The sequence below is a fragment of the Aptenodytes forsteri genome, unplaced genomic scaffold (genome assembly GCF_000699145.1).
Source record: "Aptenodytes forsteri isolate BGI_AS27 unplaced genomic scaffold, ASM69914v1 Scaffold241, whole genome shotgun sequence".
Classification (NCBI taxonomy): domain Eukaryota; kingdom Metazoa; phylum Chordata; class Aves; order Sphenisciformes; family Spheniscidae; genus Aptenodytes; species Aptenodytes forsteri.
The window spans coordinates 8,059,358-8,078,670 of record NW_008795252.1 but is presented as its reverse complement, the minus strand read 5'-3'; the positions used below and the strand labels follow the sequence as shown (position 1 = coordinate 8,078,670).

At 39.3% G+C, this 19,313-nt stretch overlaps 1 protein-coding gene across 5 annotated transcripts in view; it reads right to left on the bottom strand.

Annotated features, from left to right (window-relative positions):
• ABCC9 (ATP binding cassette subfamily C member 9) overlaps positions 1–19,313 on the bottom strand; it is a 76,758-nt gene that overhangs the window by 51,789 nt on the left and 5,656 nt on the right. For 4 of the 5 annotated variants that reach the window (XM_009279016.2, XM_009279013.1, XM_019472005.1 and 1 more), the window contains exons 2-9: positions 17,862–17,936; positions 16,151–16,316; positions 13,021–13,162; positions 12,530–12,651; positions 11,287–11,453; positions 10,353–10,595; positions 3,921–4,115; positions 984–1,148 (exon numbers count right to left, since the gene is read on the bottom strand). In XM_009279016.2, the coding sequence (XP_009277291.1) occupies positions 984–1,148; positions 3,921–4,115; positions 10,353–10,595; positions 11,287–11,453; positions 12,530–12,651; positions 13,021–13,162; positions 16,151–16,295 (1,179 nt within the window). In that variant the 5' untranslated portion in view covers positions 16,296–16,316; positions 17,862–17,936. The remainder of the gene's footprint in view (positions 1–983; positions 1,149–3,920; positions 4,116–10,352; positions 10,596–11,286; positions 11,454–12,529; positions 12,652–13,020; positions 13,163–16,150; positions 16,317–17,861; positions 17,937–19,313) is intronic. The other variant, XM_009279015.1, reaches the window with a different exon arrangement.

Here is a 19,313-nt window from a genome sequence, read left to right as displayed (position 1 = left end):
CCCCGTTTTGTCCACAAGCAAGGTAGATCCTGTAGAATTAATCAGAAATGCCTACAGACCATGGTGAATTACATCAGCTGCATATGGTCCTAAGAGTCCCCATTCTGGCAAGTGAGAGTCACAAAAGCACAAGGGAATAATCAGGCACTCTTTCTTCACCAAGTCTGTACCATCTATCCTGGGAGAAGGCAGAAAATGTTTGAAACAGCTACATCAATCACAGTGCGCACAAAAACCAGAAGCTTCCATGCTGAGATGATATTCCTATGGTTAGTTACACCTGGCAAAACATCAGTTCCAGCTTCTGTTTTGCACACAGTGCTACTGCTGTCTGTGGAGTTTCGTCTGCGGAGATCCCTGCTACAACCCACCCACATTCTGAGCTGGAGCTGCTGGCTCCAGTTCATAAACACGACTTTCACAGAGGGCTAATGGATGCCGGTTTTAGAGACACAGTTTTGGAGATGAATCACTCCTGTCCCATCCCACAGGGCTCTGTGCACAAGGGCATAAATATTCAGAATCACCACTCATGATACATGGACAATGTTCCCGTAAAACGTAGCTCGGCTAAAGATACTCTGCAGATGACTTTGTTCACAGTCAGCAGAAGTAACCTCATAAGCGAATGAACAAAGCAGATGCAGAGCCAAAACAACACTGCTTATCTTCATATACCTAACGTGATCTGCAAAGATATGTTCTTATATGCACAGAGTGAGTGTTAAACTTCTACATGTTAGTATGATGGTTTTAGATTTTAGCAAAAGGAATTGCTGCCATCAGTTTGGCTGTGTCAGTGATACTACTTCTTCTAGCTTTCTGTATAAAAATACAGTGCATATCTTCCCTCAAACAATTGTTAACTGAGTCTTCAGATAAAGAACAAGACAAATGAAAGTACAAAGCTGGAGCTATTATTAGTGAAATAGCTGGAGCTATTAGTGAAATTCTTGGCAGATCATGGGAACATCTTTGCTCACCAATAAAGCACCTCGTAGGTTGATGCCAGTTTCTGTAGTCACATAGTAGGACGCCTGCAGGAATGTCCTCTGCAAGATAAGGGCCAGGAAGAGAAGAACTGCCAAAACATAAACATTCCTGAGGAATTCCTCTGAGGAAAGATATGAGTTTGATGGATCCTTCACCTGAAAAGAAAGGAAAAAACCTATGAAAGTGGCATAGGAGGGATTGTATATTCTTGAGACACTGGAAACAAGGAAATTCAGTCATTGCATTAGAATAAGAATATTGATGGTATATGGGAAAGTTATAGAAATCAGATTTCTCACTGTCCTATATATCAAAATCATTTGGATACAAATTAAATACTCTGTTCATGTTCCAAAGACTTAGGATCTTAACTTCCAGCAGTTCTAAGATGAATTGGTTTTAGCAGGAAAGGGACAATGAGATCACCACGTTTGCCTTAGCTTTAGTTTCTCCATCGAATTGTGATGATTTGTAGGATAGAAATGCTACTCAGTAGAAAATAAAGCTCATTCCACCTGCATCACGAAGAAGCTGCAAGAAAATATTTTTTATTATACGGGATTAGTTACTTATGTTGCATTTGTATATTATGGAAACGATTCCTTCTAGAAATATAGTCTATGATACCTGTGAACTCTGAATAAAGTAAGAATATATATGCCAGTATTCCCCACAAAATGAGGTTTAAATGCCTCAACAGGGGAAAAAAAAATATTGTTTAAATCACTTTATTTGTTTTCATTTTCTAGTTTTTATGTTCACTGCGCTGCTCTGTTTCAGGCAGAAAAGGAAACAAATGTACCAAAATACTGCAAGGAAGGCTATTCCTTTGGTATTTCCGATCCAGCTGGAAGCAGGATGTACTGAAATTCTTACCAAAAAAAAAAAAGAAGAAGGAAAAAGCCTGTTCTACTGAAATACGCAGCCTGATTCTGAGATGAAAGGCTTGGGAAATATCGGAAAATAAGCCACGTACCTATCCTCTTGAAGATTCCTTCATCACTCTGGATTACTGTCATCCGCCATGAGACTGCAGGCAGGAGAGAGGTGCTCCAAGTCGTCCAGGCTCACCTCACTGCAGTGACCCCAGCCTCTTCACACCACATACTCATCCCTCTGCCACAGGCAGCTGACACCCAAAAGGTGTCTATAAGCACCTAACAGTGTTTTCAAAAAGTCCAATGTCTGTAAGACACCTAAATCCCACTGAAATAATAGGACTAAGTCGCTCAACCAGCCCAAGACTCTGAAACATGGGTTGCTTAAGTGCACGATTGGTCAGATAAATGTATGTGAAAACTCTTCTCTTAACATTCTGCTGCATCTAACTTCCCCACGTTTACATAGTGGGGATATCAATAATAAAATAACAGTTGTAGATACCTTTATCAATGTACATAGAGTTCTCAGGAATTAGCATAAAATTCAACTAATTCACATTAACTGAAACTTGAGAGAATTTAAAGGAGAAACACATAGTAACAAGAACAACCAAGAGAAAGTTTATCAAAACCCATAAATTAAAAGCAAATGTATTCTGAAATGTATCCAAGAGAAATAGTGATTGTCACCAAGCCAGGCTCTTGGAGTGGTTTCAAGTTCTCCAGTGATTTTAATCTTCCCTTCAGCCAGTGTTGATTAAAACTTAAAAAACCCCACAACTAAAACCACTACACGGGAGAGTACAAAAGATAAAGGAAGCGGACAAGGTACAGATTCCTAAATTTGAGATCCAGAAATGATAATTTTCAAGCTAAAATACCTTGTTTGTTCAACATGCAAAAAAAAAATTTTTTTTGAGGCAAAATATGCACTTTGCCTTTTAAGTCTGTGGCTCAAATCCAACACGTAGAGGTTCAAGGATGATAAAGAGCTCTATTTGATAAGCTGCACAATTAAACTCTCCTTCAGTGCAATGGCTGAATGAGAGTCTAAAGCCAAATTCAGACCATCAGTCAAGAAAATGAATGTCAGGAGCAAGCAGCCAAGGAGAAGATGTTTGGATAGTGATGACAGTCAAATGCTTTATCTGGAGGGGAAAATGTTATTCCATTACATACCTATCTGCTCATTCAAATAAAAAACACTCACTGCATAAAGTGTATGGAGATGTTTCTGTATCAGAAGCCAGACGTAGGAAAATTTCTTCATCATGTCTTCTCTGCTGTCAGCTAGTAAAATAATTTTACCTGTATCTTTTCACTAGTTACTAATAAATTCATTTTCTTACGATAGAAAATGTTCTGTATCAGAGGCTTGCTCAGTGCTTAGAGGTGGTCTCTGAAAGTTCAGTCTCGGTGAAACTTGAAATGAGCTGTGAACTAGCATCTTTTGTGCATCTCTAGTATCAAGAATGCCATTGAATAAAGTGGATGCTTTTCAACTTCTCACATGCGCCAATGCATTTCATCACAGCAACAAGCAGCATAATAACAGGGAGTGACTACTCTCGGCTTCCCAGTGGAAAACAGATTTCAGAGAGCTCAAACCTGCCAACGAACCTCAAACGGACAGATGGACAGAAATTAAGCAAAATTCCCAGACTCATCCTTGCTGGATGCGTCACTGAGGCACCACCGGCGGGTGTCCTGCCTGAAACGAGGAGGCACAGTTGAAGAGGAGCAGAAAAACTGTTCCTTCTCCCCAGAACTGCAGGGATGACTCCACCAAGAGGCAGACAGCTGGGCAACTGGGGGAAGCCTGCACCACCTGTGTTGCATATGAGTGCAACCAAAGACTTCCACTACTCAGGTTTATAACTTGACTGTCTCTCACAAAAAAACCCCTCAATTTGCTTGAAAGAAACAATGAAATAATACAATGGTGTTCATAGACATATAAAAGCATGCAGCCAAAAGTATTAAATACTTGATACGAATCTAGAACTAATACCAAACAAAGTTTTTCAATCCCTGTTGTCAGGTTACCTTTTCTGTTGTATTTGTATTATTGGTTGTATTCTGGAAGCCCTGGACAATGCCAGAAATGCATAATGGCCCAGCAAAACCCAGCAAGTCAGCCAAGTAACGGAACGTGCTGCTGAGAAGAATTGGTCGTCCAAAAGCACTGTACATGGCTAACCATATGGAGGGACTCCGATTGGGCTGGTCTGCTACCTTTTTCTGGAAAACAGAGAAACAGGTATCAATGCACCAAGAAGAGGCCTCCCTGGCTGTATACGGCAACTTCCGTTTCATTCCTGTCTGGATGCCCAAACGGTTCCTGAAGGGTGTTTTGGAGTAGACGAGGTAGCAAACATGCTGTAGATATCAACAGATTTCAGGCATTCTTCAAAGCGAATTCAAATTCTGCCTCCTCTTGGTAACTGTGGTTCCTCACCTCTAAATCCTAACACTTTTCTGAACCTGTGAACACAGGAATGCAAAGACAGCTTAATCGTACTGGCATGTAGCCATTGCTCCTTGTCACATGTGCGCTCAGGAAAAGGTCTGACCTTTCACGCCCTTGCTCATACGGGTTATCTTGACTTTCACAGTGGTTGTGAAACCACTTGATCCAGTAAAGGCTTCTGATGTGAGAAAGAGATTGAATGAAAAAACATGGACAGACACCTACAAGAATATAGTTTAATTTAATTTATCTGTATTTTTTCTCTCTCTTGGATGCCTTCCAGGAAGATACACTTCAGCCGATCGCTAATTATTGGGCTCAAAAAGGTGAAAGTAACAGGCTGTGTTGAGAGGTAAGATTAAATCAATTAAGGGTCCTTTCTAGCCTTCAGTTCTGTGAATCTATGCAGTATCACAACTCTTGCCCTAAAACACCAGCCAGCGGATATCTCTGTATCTAGTCAGAGGAGTTCTGATATTTCTGAGGTCCTTTCAATCTAAAGAAGAGTTTTACTTAACAGATCCACGGTCTGCAGAGTGCTTCCTTGTGCTTCAGGCAGCAGCTTTTGACACTTTAAAAATGCAGCTGTCATTTTTCAAGTAGCACAGACGCCTGCAAGTTGTAACCCAAGCCAAGCCCCCTTAAGTGTTCACAGAGACATTTTAAGTATAGCTCAGTAAGAACAAACCCCTGCCCCAGCAAATTAACCGAAGAAAAGCAAGTATGCCTGTACCCTGCCTGGCTGCCTCATGTCTTTTTTCCTCTTTTCTCGGTTTTTCCTTTTATGCCACTTCAACAGCGAGACAGAATATGTGCATGGTGCCAAAAATGCACAAGTGTGCAGAGGGCCAGATAGCTGCTTACTGGCTTCTAGAGATTAGGCCAGGCTGGTCATACCCAATGCCAAGAAGCTTAGTACAGAGAAATAAGCAGCACAGGGACAATTTAGAGCTAACGTTTCAGAAAGTGGTAAGAATGAAACTGCTCCTTTTGATGAGGGAAAGAGCGCAAGGGCCTCATGCAGGTTTCCCAAGACAAAAGGCTCTGAATTTGTTGCCTAATGGGTTTTGAGCTAGGCTGCCCTACAGGGGCTACTGTCATCCCCCTCAAATAAATGATCTGCATTTTAACAGCTCGACAGGAGCTAAGCTCCTTATTAGGAAAATGCATCTGCCGTCTTTTGGAAAAAATTGCACATACTATTCTGGGCATTCAATTAATGGTAAATTTGGCAATGATAAATCCTTATTTCTTTAATAAGATTTTACTATTTCAATAGCCATTTTCACTACTACTACTACAATTCACATAACTGTCATCACTGCATGAAATCTATTTACTTTTCATTGGAAAAAATACAAATTAAATTAAATTATCTAATAATCTCTATTGCTAAACACTGTTATTTCTTCTTTTTTAATCAGGACTTCAAATTAGCTGAAGTATCTAATGAGGAGGGGGGGAGAAAGAAGAGTGGATTTTTCTTCTGATCTTAAGCACTTTTCCAGAATGGTTCTTGAGGCCCAGTGTTATGGGCTTGCAGTATAGTATGTTGTATGTGCCAACCCTTTCCTTTATTTAGGTGCTGAAGGATGATCTGTCAATCACCACTCATTATAGCTCTCTGACGACCACTGACATGTTTCAGTAAATCCACAATTGAAAGTTTGGCCAATGTCATAAGAATTAAATAAAAAGCTCTGTCTGGGCTTTCTGCATCAGAAAAACATTATTACCATGATGATTATTTTCTACAGTTTCCCCGTCCCTTTAAGCCTCTGTGGCTTGGGAAGCCACCTGAAGCCAAGAGCTTCTCCTCCTGGGCATGGGAGGCTGGAAGGACATACCTTCCTTTTGGAAGGTGAGAAAAAAGAATCTTAAAGCATAATGTTAAAAATGATCCAGTTACAGAAAAGGAGGGGAGCTGTACTAAAGACAGGGAAGAGTTGCAGCAACACAAATGTGAGCTTAATCAGTTTACACAACTATGCATCTCGGTGCCTTGTTTAAATTTGCAAGGATTATTTTTGTTGGTATGGTTTGTTGTTGTGTGAATTACCAGGCTGGACCACTGTTCTCGGCTGTGGCACTTGTCTAGGTTTTTCTTGTCTTTGCCACCTCCCTTTTAAATTACTGTAATTTTCTCTACCTTGGGCTCTCAACAGTTGAAGTAAGGGCAGTGAGACAGCACTTGCTGGTAAATCAAGCCACCTGTAAGGTACGCCTCAGCCAATATGGAAATCTGACTGTTCCCTTAGTGCTGTAGCTGACAGTGTCAGCCTGATGCTGAAGGGCAACGCTCTGTCCCTGTAGTTTCTATCTATCTATCTATCTAACACGCTTTCTTTCCTCCTCTTTTTGCCATAACACGTAAGATCCACAGTGGCACATGAATAGCAGGTATAGGAAATTCTCCTGGTGCTTGACTTTAAAAATTGCATTTTCTACTACACCATCCCAAAAGTAAAACTTTCTATTGACTGTCAGAGCAAATTCCATGGGATTTTGGTTGATGGGGTAAACCAAATGTCATATCAATGTGCTAAATCTATTTTGGGATATGTGATGTATGATGCATTAGTATGTGGTTTGAAACATCTAGACCACTTGTATAGAAACAAAAACAAAAGCCAAGCAACAACAGAAACAGGATCAAATTTTGGGGGGGGTGATTACGTAACAAGTACTACCCACATACAGTACATTGGTCCAAAAATCTGGCTGTGAGAGTTTCATAGCATATCATTAAGGACTTCTTTATCTTCTTAATCTTATTAAGGAATTATTTATCTTCAGCCAAAACGTCCATTAATACAGTAGGAACTGTGAACGTGTATTAAAGAAAATACATGAATTTAAGGTCATGGGTCTAGCCCTACGTGTGTGATGTGCATCACTGCTTATTCTGCAGAAGCAACCTTCCTATCCACAGTTAGAATTTCTCCAGGATTCTTAGAAAGGTATGATAAAAATACTGTAAGATGAGGTATTTCTGTTTCTATAGGAGACTGTCCAGAAAAGCAAAAAAATACAGCATGTTCATCTTTTAGAGTATTTACTGATGGCAGGCAACAATGAGATAAGGAAAGCCAATTGCAATGTATTTTTTTGGCAACACTTTGTTTAGGAAAAAACTCAAACAGCATATTTAAGTAAGCTTAATTATCAAAAGAGCTTGTTTTACCTGTAGTTTTACAGTATCTTCTAACTGAAAGAACATATGCTATGTTGTTTTCTTATGATATGCTGTGTTATGCTACGTTGCCAAACACAAACTATCTACAAAACCAGTAACAAATGACCTGTATCTTGTTGTAAGAGTTGGAATGCCTTTTGCAGTAGCAACTACCAGACTAATAGCCAATTAGAATGTCAATCACCAGCTATTTAGCCTTGTATTGTGTTGGTTTGTATTACTTAATATTATAATAAAATTACTGATAACTGGCTTTAAAATTCTATAAAATACCTTGTAGCATGAAAGTTATATTAAAATTAAATTACTTGATGCTTTGAAAAAATTACTTACAACTAAAGAATTTTGAGTAGTGAATGTATTCATAGTGCTAAGAACTGCTTCATGAAAGTTTGAAAATGTAAAAAACCGCAGAACAGAATAATGAATAATGAATACAGATTTGTCACTGAGAAGTGTTAGCTTAGGTCTCATGTGCCAGTGGGCAAACCTTCATATGGCAGGAGCCAGAAGAATTCTGTCTAAGTAGTTGAATGTAGATTTCAGGAGTTGTCCACTGACATCAAAGAAAACAAGAAAAGGTTCCACCCAGTGTTCACAGACTTCATGGTGACTCATGCTATTTTAGCAGAATATAGCAGCCATAAAAAGTTAATCTCGGACCCTCTAGTTTATACTCCTGTATGCTTGGAGACAGGTTTGGAAAACAGTGAATTTGAGAAAACAGCCATCAAAATTTAACCTGACTCATTTCCCTTCTGCTATTATTTGGTAGAGAACCTCATCTGGTTTCAATTTTCACAGCATGCAGAAGGGATAGCAAGACAATGTCATGTGAGCTATCTCAAAGGCATTTTACAATACAGAATATTCATGGTCATGTTCAGCATCTTTCATCAAGGCATGATAAGGAGGGTTTGGAAGGGAACAGAAGGCTTCTTTCTGCAGGGCCATAGAGCACAGCTGAGATCAGCTATCTCCAGGCACAGGCAGGGGTAACCCCACTTAATCCAGAGGATGCCGGGGGGCTCCCTTCGCCAGCTGCGGAAGATTAGTGTAAAATACACCCTGGCAACAGAGACAGTGACATATCGTCTCTTCCAGATTGCAGACCATGCTTCAACCTGAAGAATTTTCCTAATTCTGTGGCTGTTTTCTGGCCCAACCATGCACAAACCAACACATTTCTCCATGGGAGTGAATTGCAGTGAGTTCCACTGCCTGGCTCTTTGGATTGGTTTCAGCCCTTTAGTTTACTTTAACTTTATCTATGAAGTATCAGTTTACTTTAGGCTTACAGCCTGTTTTCAAATATTAGCACAAATGTGCTAGAGGCTGTGGTAATCTCAAGACTTTAAACAATTACGGAAACCAAAAAATCTGATGTGAGCCAGCTTTATAAATGTAGGTGCATGTAACTGCACGGGTACATTTATGCAAGTCTTCATGCATGCCTGACGCACGCTAAGGGAAGCTACACACTGAATGTTTGTGTTCAAGCACATGAGCAATAGCACACCTAACTTGCCTTTTGGCATCTGAACCGCGTATTTGTGCAGGCACACACAGTTTCTGCAGATGTAAATGAGCTACAGACAAATGCTTGCACCCAGTCATCATGCCTGTCATTAAGAATGGCACAAAGACTCAGATCCTCAGGGCATGTAGGTGCCTAAGCCTCTTCGGTCTCTTTAAGTAAGATTTAGGCACCAAACGCTTCTTTAAGGAGCTGGCCTAAGGGATGCACTTCTCCTTTGCTGTGAAAAGCTCAGTTCCAATGACTCAGTAGTTTTCTGCTTAAAGCAGAAGGGTCTTGGTCTCTAGTACTGTAAGCATCGACTACAAAAGAAAAGAGAAGCAACCTAAATCTATTAAAATAGAAACAATTGTACTGATTATGGTTTCATTTCAGAGGGCACAGCTCCATCAGTTGCTGGGAGCAGAGAGCTGCTCCTCCTGGCTTCCCCTCGCATTGCAGTTCTAAACCATGCACTGCTTGGAAACATGTTTATCTGGTGTATGCAGGAACGGGATTTATATGCTTTTGTCCTACATGCTACATTTTCCAAAGTGGCCTCTGAATGCCTGTATTCTCTCTGTTTATGCCTGAGAATTGATATGTATGCACAAATCAGGGAGGCAGGCTCTCGAATCCTCCCTCCTTTCTGCAAAACAAAACATTTCTTTTTTTGGCAGAAATCACCAGCTTTAAGCACAAATGAAATGCCACAGTTTTGCCAAATTCATCCAGAATTTTCTCTGGAAACTCCTGCACTACCCAGTGAGTTTGCCCAACCATGGTTTTTGTACTGGGTCTGGCTGGGATGGAGTTAATTTTCTTCATACCAGCTGGTATGGTGCTGTGTTTTGGATTGGTGACTAAAACGCTGTTGACAAGACACCAGTGTTTTGGCTATTCCTGATGTGTGTTTTTAGCTATTTCTCTTTCTTTAGAAAAAAGTGAAGATGAGTGTTTCCAGCTGAAACTATGGAAAGAATGTCTTCTAATTTAAGATGCTGTCATAAGTAGCTAACATTTAAACAAAGCTTTCACTTTTAAAATGAAATCTAGCAAGTGATCAGTCTGTTACAGTTTCGGTTTCCAGTGGCTCTCAATCTGGCAACTCTCCCCTGCTGTAAATTCACTTAAAACCAAACAGTAACCATTGGATTGGAACTTCCTAAGTTTCACCTTGGAACAAACAGTCCTAAGTTAAAAGTTCCTAAAACTAGGGTTTCATAGAAGCACAAAAATTTCAAAGTGACACTATAGTTTCTAAGGCCAAACAGTGACATGAACATTTTTGGTTACCTTTTGTTCCTCATACGCTTCTTTGAGACAAACATAATTTGTCAGTGCTCTCATTGCAATTGGAAGCTTTCCGATTGCCTTCAGGTCCACAGGTTTCTTGTGAGCAGATATAATAAGAGTATTCATCCACCAATAAGTCGCCTTTGAGAGCAAATTGACAAACGGCTGCAGAAACCTCACCCCCAGGTCCTGTAGATCCTCTGGTGGCTTTACTTTCTGAGGGTTCATGAAAAATACATACCTCTGGAGAGGAGAAAATAGGCAGCATGTGCTCAAGAATGATCTTATTAATGGCAATTTTTAGTAAAAATTATGTATAATACAAGTACGGTGTCAAATTTGCATTTAAAAGTAATTATACAATGAATTTAACTGTAAATTTGCATGTAAATAGGAGCATTTCCATTTTGACAGCATAACTGGCAAGAAACTGAGCAATATGGGATGTGGACACAGTTCTGTAGCCTACCAGTACTACCTATCTCTATCTGAACCACAACAAAAAAGAATTCTTGGGATATAATTATATTTTAAATTGTCATGGGTAAGAACGTATGCTAACTTATACATTCACTACATATATAGTTTATCTGCATTAACATAGCATATACTGTATAGATAACAACACACACACATATACCCTTACATGCACAAATATGCGTGTATATCTATCTATTCAAATATGTATGAACTCTCTGTGTGTATACATATACACAGGCACACATACATACCAAGTCCAGGGGACACATCAAGGACATACATTTTAAAGAGATGCCAGGTCCCATTGATTTCTATAGAATTACCCAGACATTTATGGCTAAGCTAAACTTGGGCCTAAACTTGACACAAGCCAGAGTTACTGGGACTAAAGACCCATCTTCATCCCCGAGATACTATTGATATCTTTTCAGATCCTGATAAAGAAACCACATACCCTAACTCGAATGACATTGATCTCCACAGCCATCAGCAGCCCATAGAGAATGACCATAATTCCAGTGATGCAGAAACGCAGCTGAGAAAAAGGCACACCGTCCTGGCAGTATCTGACAAGCTTGATCGTTTTGGTGACAAAGGCCATTATCCAGTAAAGAAAGAGAGCTGTAAAACATGTGCACATGCATAATTAAAAAAAAATAAATAATAAGCTATACCAGCGCTGCAGAAGTTTTAGCTTTCTCAAACAGAAATATTCCATGGCTTAATTGAATGCAAGCATGGTGATCCTCTGTATCACCAGCCTGCAGGCTGGCACAGTGTGATGTCAGCCCAAGTCAGGAACTCAGGTTTGAGAGATTTGCTTTGCACTTTCTTTTCCCAGGTCACTATTTTCTTTCCTGGGCCACCACCTTTCAAAAAGATCCACAATGGTTGTTCTTCGCACAATTACAGAAGTCCATTGAAGATAATCTGAAGGGGAACTTTGTTATTGAAATGAAGTAAAAGTCACTTAAATTGACAAATATCATCTTGCCTCTTTGAAAAAGCAGAGTGCATTGCAGGTAAGCCCATTTTGAAAGAGTTCATGTAATTTAATTATATCCTGCAACCTGGTTTGTATCTGCCAATGGCTAGTTCAGGTTGTTGAGTTATAGGTAATTTGGACCATATACTTCTATGAAACATTACCCTGCAATGTCTAGCCAAATTCTTCTGACCACCTCCTGGCTGAGACAGATATCGTGAATACCAGGTAGCAGTTTTTCAAAGGTAAACTTTTTCCTCCCCTTTGGAAAAAGTGAGAGGTGGCATTCGTCATTAGACTGAGTAATCTCAGAATCAACTGCAACGGATGCTGAGAAACAACAGCCATCTGCACAGGATGGTTTGTGATCAGTTTACTATTAAAAGTGGTCTTTTAAAATAGCCCTTTTGAATGAAGACAAGTTTTTGCCTCAAAATAATGAGCAGTGTTAAAAAATACCTAAAAGCTCATGCTAGAAATACAATAGGCATACTATGCTTTCCCTTTTGTGATAATTTTTAAAAAGTCTTCAATGCGTACCTTATAAAAGATGCAATAACTCCTACAATAATACTCGTTCAAAGAGCAGAGAATTATTCCTCTCTCTTTTAATATTCTTATGCATTTCACCGTCCTCTTCAATCTGAGCAAGCTGACTTTGGCTAAACTACTGGGTTTTGTAAGAGTACATAAATATCAGACTTAGACTTACCCAACAGTAACTTTGGAAAGTTAGATGTTTCAATATTATGGTAATAGACTAGGGATACAGTGGCAGCCACAAATCCCATTATAGCTGGTAGAAAGAGATGCAGATGGCGAGATTTCATTTGCCTGAAAATAAATAAGGTATAAACTAGTGAATTTAGTGTCTTTTTTTCGCCATTGTTATATTCCTAGGTGTTCTGCTAATCTATTTAAGAGGACAAATATGACTTTCCTAGAGACAAAAAGATTTTTTCCATGTGAACGCTTTAACTTCTGTCAATATTTACTTTCCGTTATAGTTTGAGAGGAGGATAACAATGTGCTAAGAACAATCATTTCGCCTTCATACCATTAAAATCCAGACAGTTCATGAAATGATGCCCCATCTTTTTTGGGGAAAAACTCCTTACGCCTTACTAGCCAGCCTGTCACACATTATCAGTATACATTAACGAATGCAATTAGCTTGGCTATCCACCAAACACCGTCACTTACGTATCGGAAACTATGCCCTCTGCTATTTCACACACATGTACAAACAGGAGGGTGAATGTCAGGATCCACCGCAGGTTGTGTCCAGGGAAGTGCAGCCAGGTATTGTGGTGAATCTGGACTTTGGAGCTTTGGCTTCCCCAGCCTGGGAAATAATAGTAATGAAAGAACAAGGTTATCACACAGCCAGATAGTGAGTGATCCGGTTATCAATTCCCTATTCTAATCCATAGGTCACACTTAAAATAGTATATAATCAACACAAAACCCCTCTAAGGCTATGGGGGCTGTTGTTACTAATAACATGACCCAGGAGTGTTTGAGTTGCCATGTAGCTCCCCATAATTTAGATCTGACCCTCTAGACAACATGACAACAGACTTCCCACAATTGCAATCAAAGAGAAGAGGTCCCTGGCCAAGAACAAAGATGAGAAAACCAAAAGAAACATCTCAGAGTCTCACCCTCGCACAACAGGGACTGACAGATCTTAAGTGATGGCGTCATCATGTCTTTCCCAGTCACAGGCCAGAGTGGGCAAAGTTTCCAACTGATATAAAAGTTGCATCCTCCAATGAGGCCTCAAAGAGATATATCTACTTCAGACAAATAAGATTTATTATGTCTGTCTCCGGCCTGGTTGGGAGCGCTGTCTCAGGGGATGCTGAACGGCGATTTCCCAGTCTCTGCTCCTCAGGCCCAGCCCAGCCTCCTTGCCCTGTGCATTCCTGGCACATTAAAGCTTCCAGCACAGCACCAGGACTCAGCTGATCTAATCAACAAATTAATCTTGAATCCCATTTTCATGTTGTCACCTCAGACGGCACCTATCCTTTTCAGGCAAGATCCTCTCTGAAGCCAGCAACCTGGCAAGAAGCAGGACACCAAGGACCTGATGGATGTGACAGTGCTGGGGGGAGCTGAGAACTGATCAGAGGTTAGCCTCTCATGATGGCCAGTCTTGTCCTGCATGTTGCTTTGTCCTCTGTCCCTTCCCACCCTGGTACAGGACTGTCCTGAGTCAGCCCAAATGGCTGTACATGTCCCTCTTACTGTAAGGCAACTCCTGGAATTCTCTGACAGACTTCCCAAAGCCCATAGAGAACCCCAAGAACAGCACATTTCGGACAAGTAAAGAAACAAAACAAAAGAAAACAAAAACAAACCCGAAGGTGTTTAACCAGGGCAGTGAACACTGTATCTGTTTCTTTCAGTAACTGCAGAACTGAGTTTAAAATCCAGGATATGCTTTTGATACACAAGGATGCAGCACCTCATCATGCCTAGAGGCTCATCAGGTGACTCAGAAACACATAAACTAGAGCCCAGGTTATTCATTCCTGGAAACTGTCAGGATTTCACCATTTCATCCTTGTTTAACATGTAAAGTACTGCAGGAACAAAATAGTCTCTCTTCTCCATGTCTATCTCAAGCATTTTCTATAGTTTCCTAAGATTTTCCTAATCTAATGTGGCTTTCTTTGACCTTGCTCCTATCTTTGTCTCTCCCAAGCTGCTTTTCATTTTTACTTCCTCTTTGCCCATACATCTGCACAAACACGGTTCATCATCAATTTTTGTTTTGGAGTCAGTCAATACTGCGGACTCCAGTTAGCTTTTACTGCTCTGTTCAACAACTATTTGTCCTGATGATCTAGGTACAAAATAGAAAACAAAGAATTACATGCATACATACATAACATACAATTTAAGCTATGAAGTTTTTTTCCTAACATTGTTAGAAAATAGAGGGAGTTTTCAGTAGCTGCAATACTATTCCAAAATTAATTGGCTAATACCTGTAAAAATATTAAAGCGGCCTGCCACCGCTTGATGGATAACACAGAATGTTGTAAAAGATTATCTCTGCCCTCAGACCTTGCATGGAGTTTCCATCAAACACTTCTGCAGAAAGCCCTGCAGTTCAAGGATGACTTACATCTCATCTCAAAGAGCGAGCCAGCACTGACGTAAAGATCCAGCACTGTTGGAGAGAGTTCTCCATAACCCTTGGGGGTTTTTCCAGTCTTTAGTTATTCTTTTATTAGAACTTGTTTCTTATTCCCTTGCTTAGTTATTTAATTATTTTTCAGTTACTAGATCTTGTTATACCTTTGATTGCTAGGTACTGAGTGTCGCAGCCCACGGATTCCTGTAGCCCATTATTCAACCACTTCAGAGTCTTTTTGCATAATGGAAGTCCTTAAATCTCTAGTTTGAACATAGTCCCAAATTCAAATCTTCCTCATGGAAGAAATGTATTACTATGAATATACGTGACACCAGGAAGGTAACATGGAAGAATTGACATGCCATTTCTCATGCAGTTGTGCGGAGAATATTTATTTTTATTAACACTTATTGTCTTTTGACAGTTATTCAAGTCTCTTTATCTCCTACGATCAGTTAGAATGCCACCGTTTGACAGCTCTGAAAAAGTATTAAATTGTATTTATTTCATCACTGCAAATAACTGGGATAAAGAGACAATTATAGAGAAAAAGTATCATTAGAGTACTAGTTTAGGTGGGGCTTTTTACAAGAATATGTAAGTTAGAGCCACTCCACTGTCCTAAATTCTTCAGGAGAGATTTATCAGTGCTTACTTTTGTTCCTGTGGAAAAAGATTCTCTCTTTTGCTCTACTTCTGTTTACAAATGTTGGCAAAAGAAGTAATTATTCTGTTTTAAAAGTTTCCTACACTTCTCCTAGCCTTAGATCCAAATTGCACATTTTGGATATTCTCTGAAATTCACATAACTTGAAGGGAATTCAGACCCACTCTCCCAAGTCTTCTAATATCTAATAATAGCAAAGGCTGCAAGTTGCCAATTTCAAATCTGAAGAAAACTTCTCCAGAGAGAAGTTTCAAAGCATTTGGATCTGATTTCTCTAGTTCTCATCCATCTTTCGTGCTCCTTAGTTCAGATTTATATCTAAAATTCCCAACATTTCAAGAGGGTTGGCTTCACGTCCTCTAGGTCAAGCCATTCTGTCTCTTCTTTTTTAAAATTAATAAGTACAGAGCATCCAATGGTTTGCACCACAGGCCTCCAAGCACATATAAACATGACTGAGTATAAATACATGCTCAAGTGTTTGTAGGATTGCACAGCTCCCTTGAATAACTCACCAATGAACAGAATTGGGAAGGTGATAAATAGCAAGAAGACATGGGGAACCAAGTTGAGGGCATCCACAAAGCAGACGTTTCTTAGGACACCAGCACTGATGTTATAGGCTGAAGCATTGTCGTTACCACAAAATGCGAGCCTCATCGCTTTCAGAAGGTCTGACTACTACAAAAAAGAGAGAATAGTTGACTACCAAGACTGCTAGCATTCCCTTTAGCTAAACAAAAAATAAACAAAATAAAGAGATACAGAAGGAGCACACTGAATAGAGAATAATTCAGTTGTATTTTGAAAATTCTTTTGGGCTCCATCAAGTATAAGCACATTAGAATGAAGGCTGTGCTTATATTAAATGTACTATTTATTATAAGCATTATTTATTAAATACACTATGCTATGTCTTCTAGTGTTCATTATATGCACAAACGTTATGCTGCAAATGCTCTACGAGAATATAGAGAAAGAACAAGGAAGTTTTGAAAAAAATTATTTCCATTTCTCATAAGAAAACAAATGCACATAAGCTGACTCCTGTGTGTTACTGCTTCTTTGATGAGCCAACATTCTCTGTGCAACATCTCTGTTCACATGATTTGTTGCACTACGTTTTCAGCGCAAGCTCGGAAGCTTTGATATTTGTGATTTGGTAGCTTTGCATTCACTGATATTTTGTATCTCTTCATTGTCCAATAGAACAACAATGGTCACATACACTAGTCATTACAGATAATTGCCAAACTCTTAATCAAAGTAGGTTGTATTGAAGATTGCATAGGCAGTAAATCAGCATTTATGCTTGATCCTGCAAATCCTTGTGCACATGCTTAGCCTCATCTAAGCAGTTCTCTGACTTCCATGATTTCTTATGAGATTATCTTTGTACACCAAGATAAGCTCATGCGTTCGTGCTTGCAGAGTACGGGCCATAGTATGATCCAGAGTTATGCCCAGCTTCTGGCTTTTATCAACCTGTGCATCGTTTATCTATTCATTCTTCTTTGTAAGAAGATGAAACAAGATTGCAACCAAAATGTTTCCTTGCTGGTTTCTTTGCCCGAGACTTACACACAAGCAACATAGTGCTGTAGAATAGGTTGTGTAAACTGATTTGCTCGCATCTTTTTTTCCAAATTTTTACATACTAAAATGGAAAGAATATCTTTAATTCAGCAAAGTATATGTATACTTTGGTGAATGCGTCTTTCTGCAACAACATTGGCATTAATGAGTTTTGCGGAATCAGAACAATATAGACATGCAAAAAAGGCATGAACATAGTTTAAAAAAAGGTACTTGAATGCGGAGAAAAAAGCTTTTCTTCTTTCCTCAAATAGTTCAGATCAGTTTTATGAGCCTAGTTGTTTAAACAAGGTAAGCATAACAAGGTAAGCATAAAGTACTCAAGTACTCCCTTAGAGAGAATAGAAACATAGAGATCTTCGAAAGAATACAGAGTTCAAAGAGGCACTCCGAACCTCTGCTAAACCCCCTTTTTGCTTTTAACTAATTTTTTGCTGGATCTGAAAAGCATAATCCATATTGAAATACATCAGTGAAATTTGTAAAGGAGTTTCATTGAAAAGAATGTGATAAATGCAGTCCCTTTTCCAAACATATCAACACTTTATGGTCTGAGATTTGCCAGAAGTTAAGCATAACTCAGAGTCACATGGTGGACTGCATCCTGCAAAAATGCATGCATGTACTTACTGTGGTGCAAAAGCTGACGGGCAACCCACTCAGTCTTCAGTAGAACACAATTTGATGAAGAGTTTGGCCCATTCTCTATAATGAATAGAGTGATATGACCACTATCATTCTATCATTTTATTTTTATATAAAAATAGATTCATAATTGCATATGACTAATAACACAAAAGAAATAGCATGTTAATATGAATTCTGTCTGAATAGACTGAGGAGTTTTTAGCAAAACAAACATGGAACTTTTCAAAAAACTACACAAAGATTGCTTGTTTTTAATCTGTAAAAGCTTGACATGTCTCCTTTAAGAGAAATATAATGGTAATGATAATCTCTTGAAAATCAGAAGTGTTGTTTCCTCATTTTTATCGAAGGTCAGAAGTCCAAGGGAGTTCTGCTGGGAATTTTCCTCCCTTTCCCACAAAGAGGACTCTTTTCTGAGACAGCGTAAGATGCTATTGTGGTCTAGTGGTTGGATTGGTACCGAAAGGCAGGAGGATCCTGGGTTCAAATGAGCACTGAATCGTTGACTTCCAGTGTAGTTTTTGGCTTCTAGTCAAAAATAAATCTGGGAGAAAGGCTTAAAACCACGTGCAAGAGAAGCTAAGGGAACTGTTGGTTTTTTTCCATTTTTCTGGAAGGGAAATGGAATATAGGCAGTAGATGTTCCTGTGGAAGAAAGGACTCTTAACTGCATGGAGAGTGCTATCTGCTAGCTAGGACCTACCATCAGTTTGTAGAGGTTTCATATTACGCCTCACACACAGTCCCTAAAAGCTCTCAAGAAAGATGCATCTTTCGAGAATCACATCTGCATCTTCACAAGAATCTGTGCTGCGCCTCGTTTTGTGATGGAGTATGTCCAATAACACACTCTTAAAACCAACTGTCCTTTGCACGTTGGCAGGGTTGAGGAAAAAATCTGGTCCTATTGTTAATACTGATGTATAGAGACAATGCCCATCATACTGATGATAATTTTCAAGAGTAGGTATAAGCAGTCTATTCACAATACTTTTGTTACAGGTTGCTTTCAAAAAAGAGGTAGAATTTTATTTTCTTCTCTTAAAATGAGAGAGAAAATCAAAGAGCCTAGGTTGGTTAGTTTGTAAAAAAACCCCAGAAAATCAAAAAGATTGCATTGCCAATGAAATGAGATAGGGTAATTGACAATAAATTCCCAAGTTTTTAAATCAGAAAACACTTCATCATTGATCAGCACATCCAGTGACCATGTTCATTAAACCTCCACAGGCTTAAAATCTATCAAAACATTCTGATCAGTGTCATGATGGTGTGTTGATCCAATGCAGCTTATGATTTGGCCTCACAAAACGCCCACCAGGTACAACTTCCCTTTTTAGCAGCACCCACTTCAGGACACACATCTAATACAGTATGGCACTGATAGGGAATAGAAGAGATAAGAACTGTAGAAGCCTTAATAGTCCAGTGATC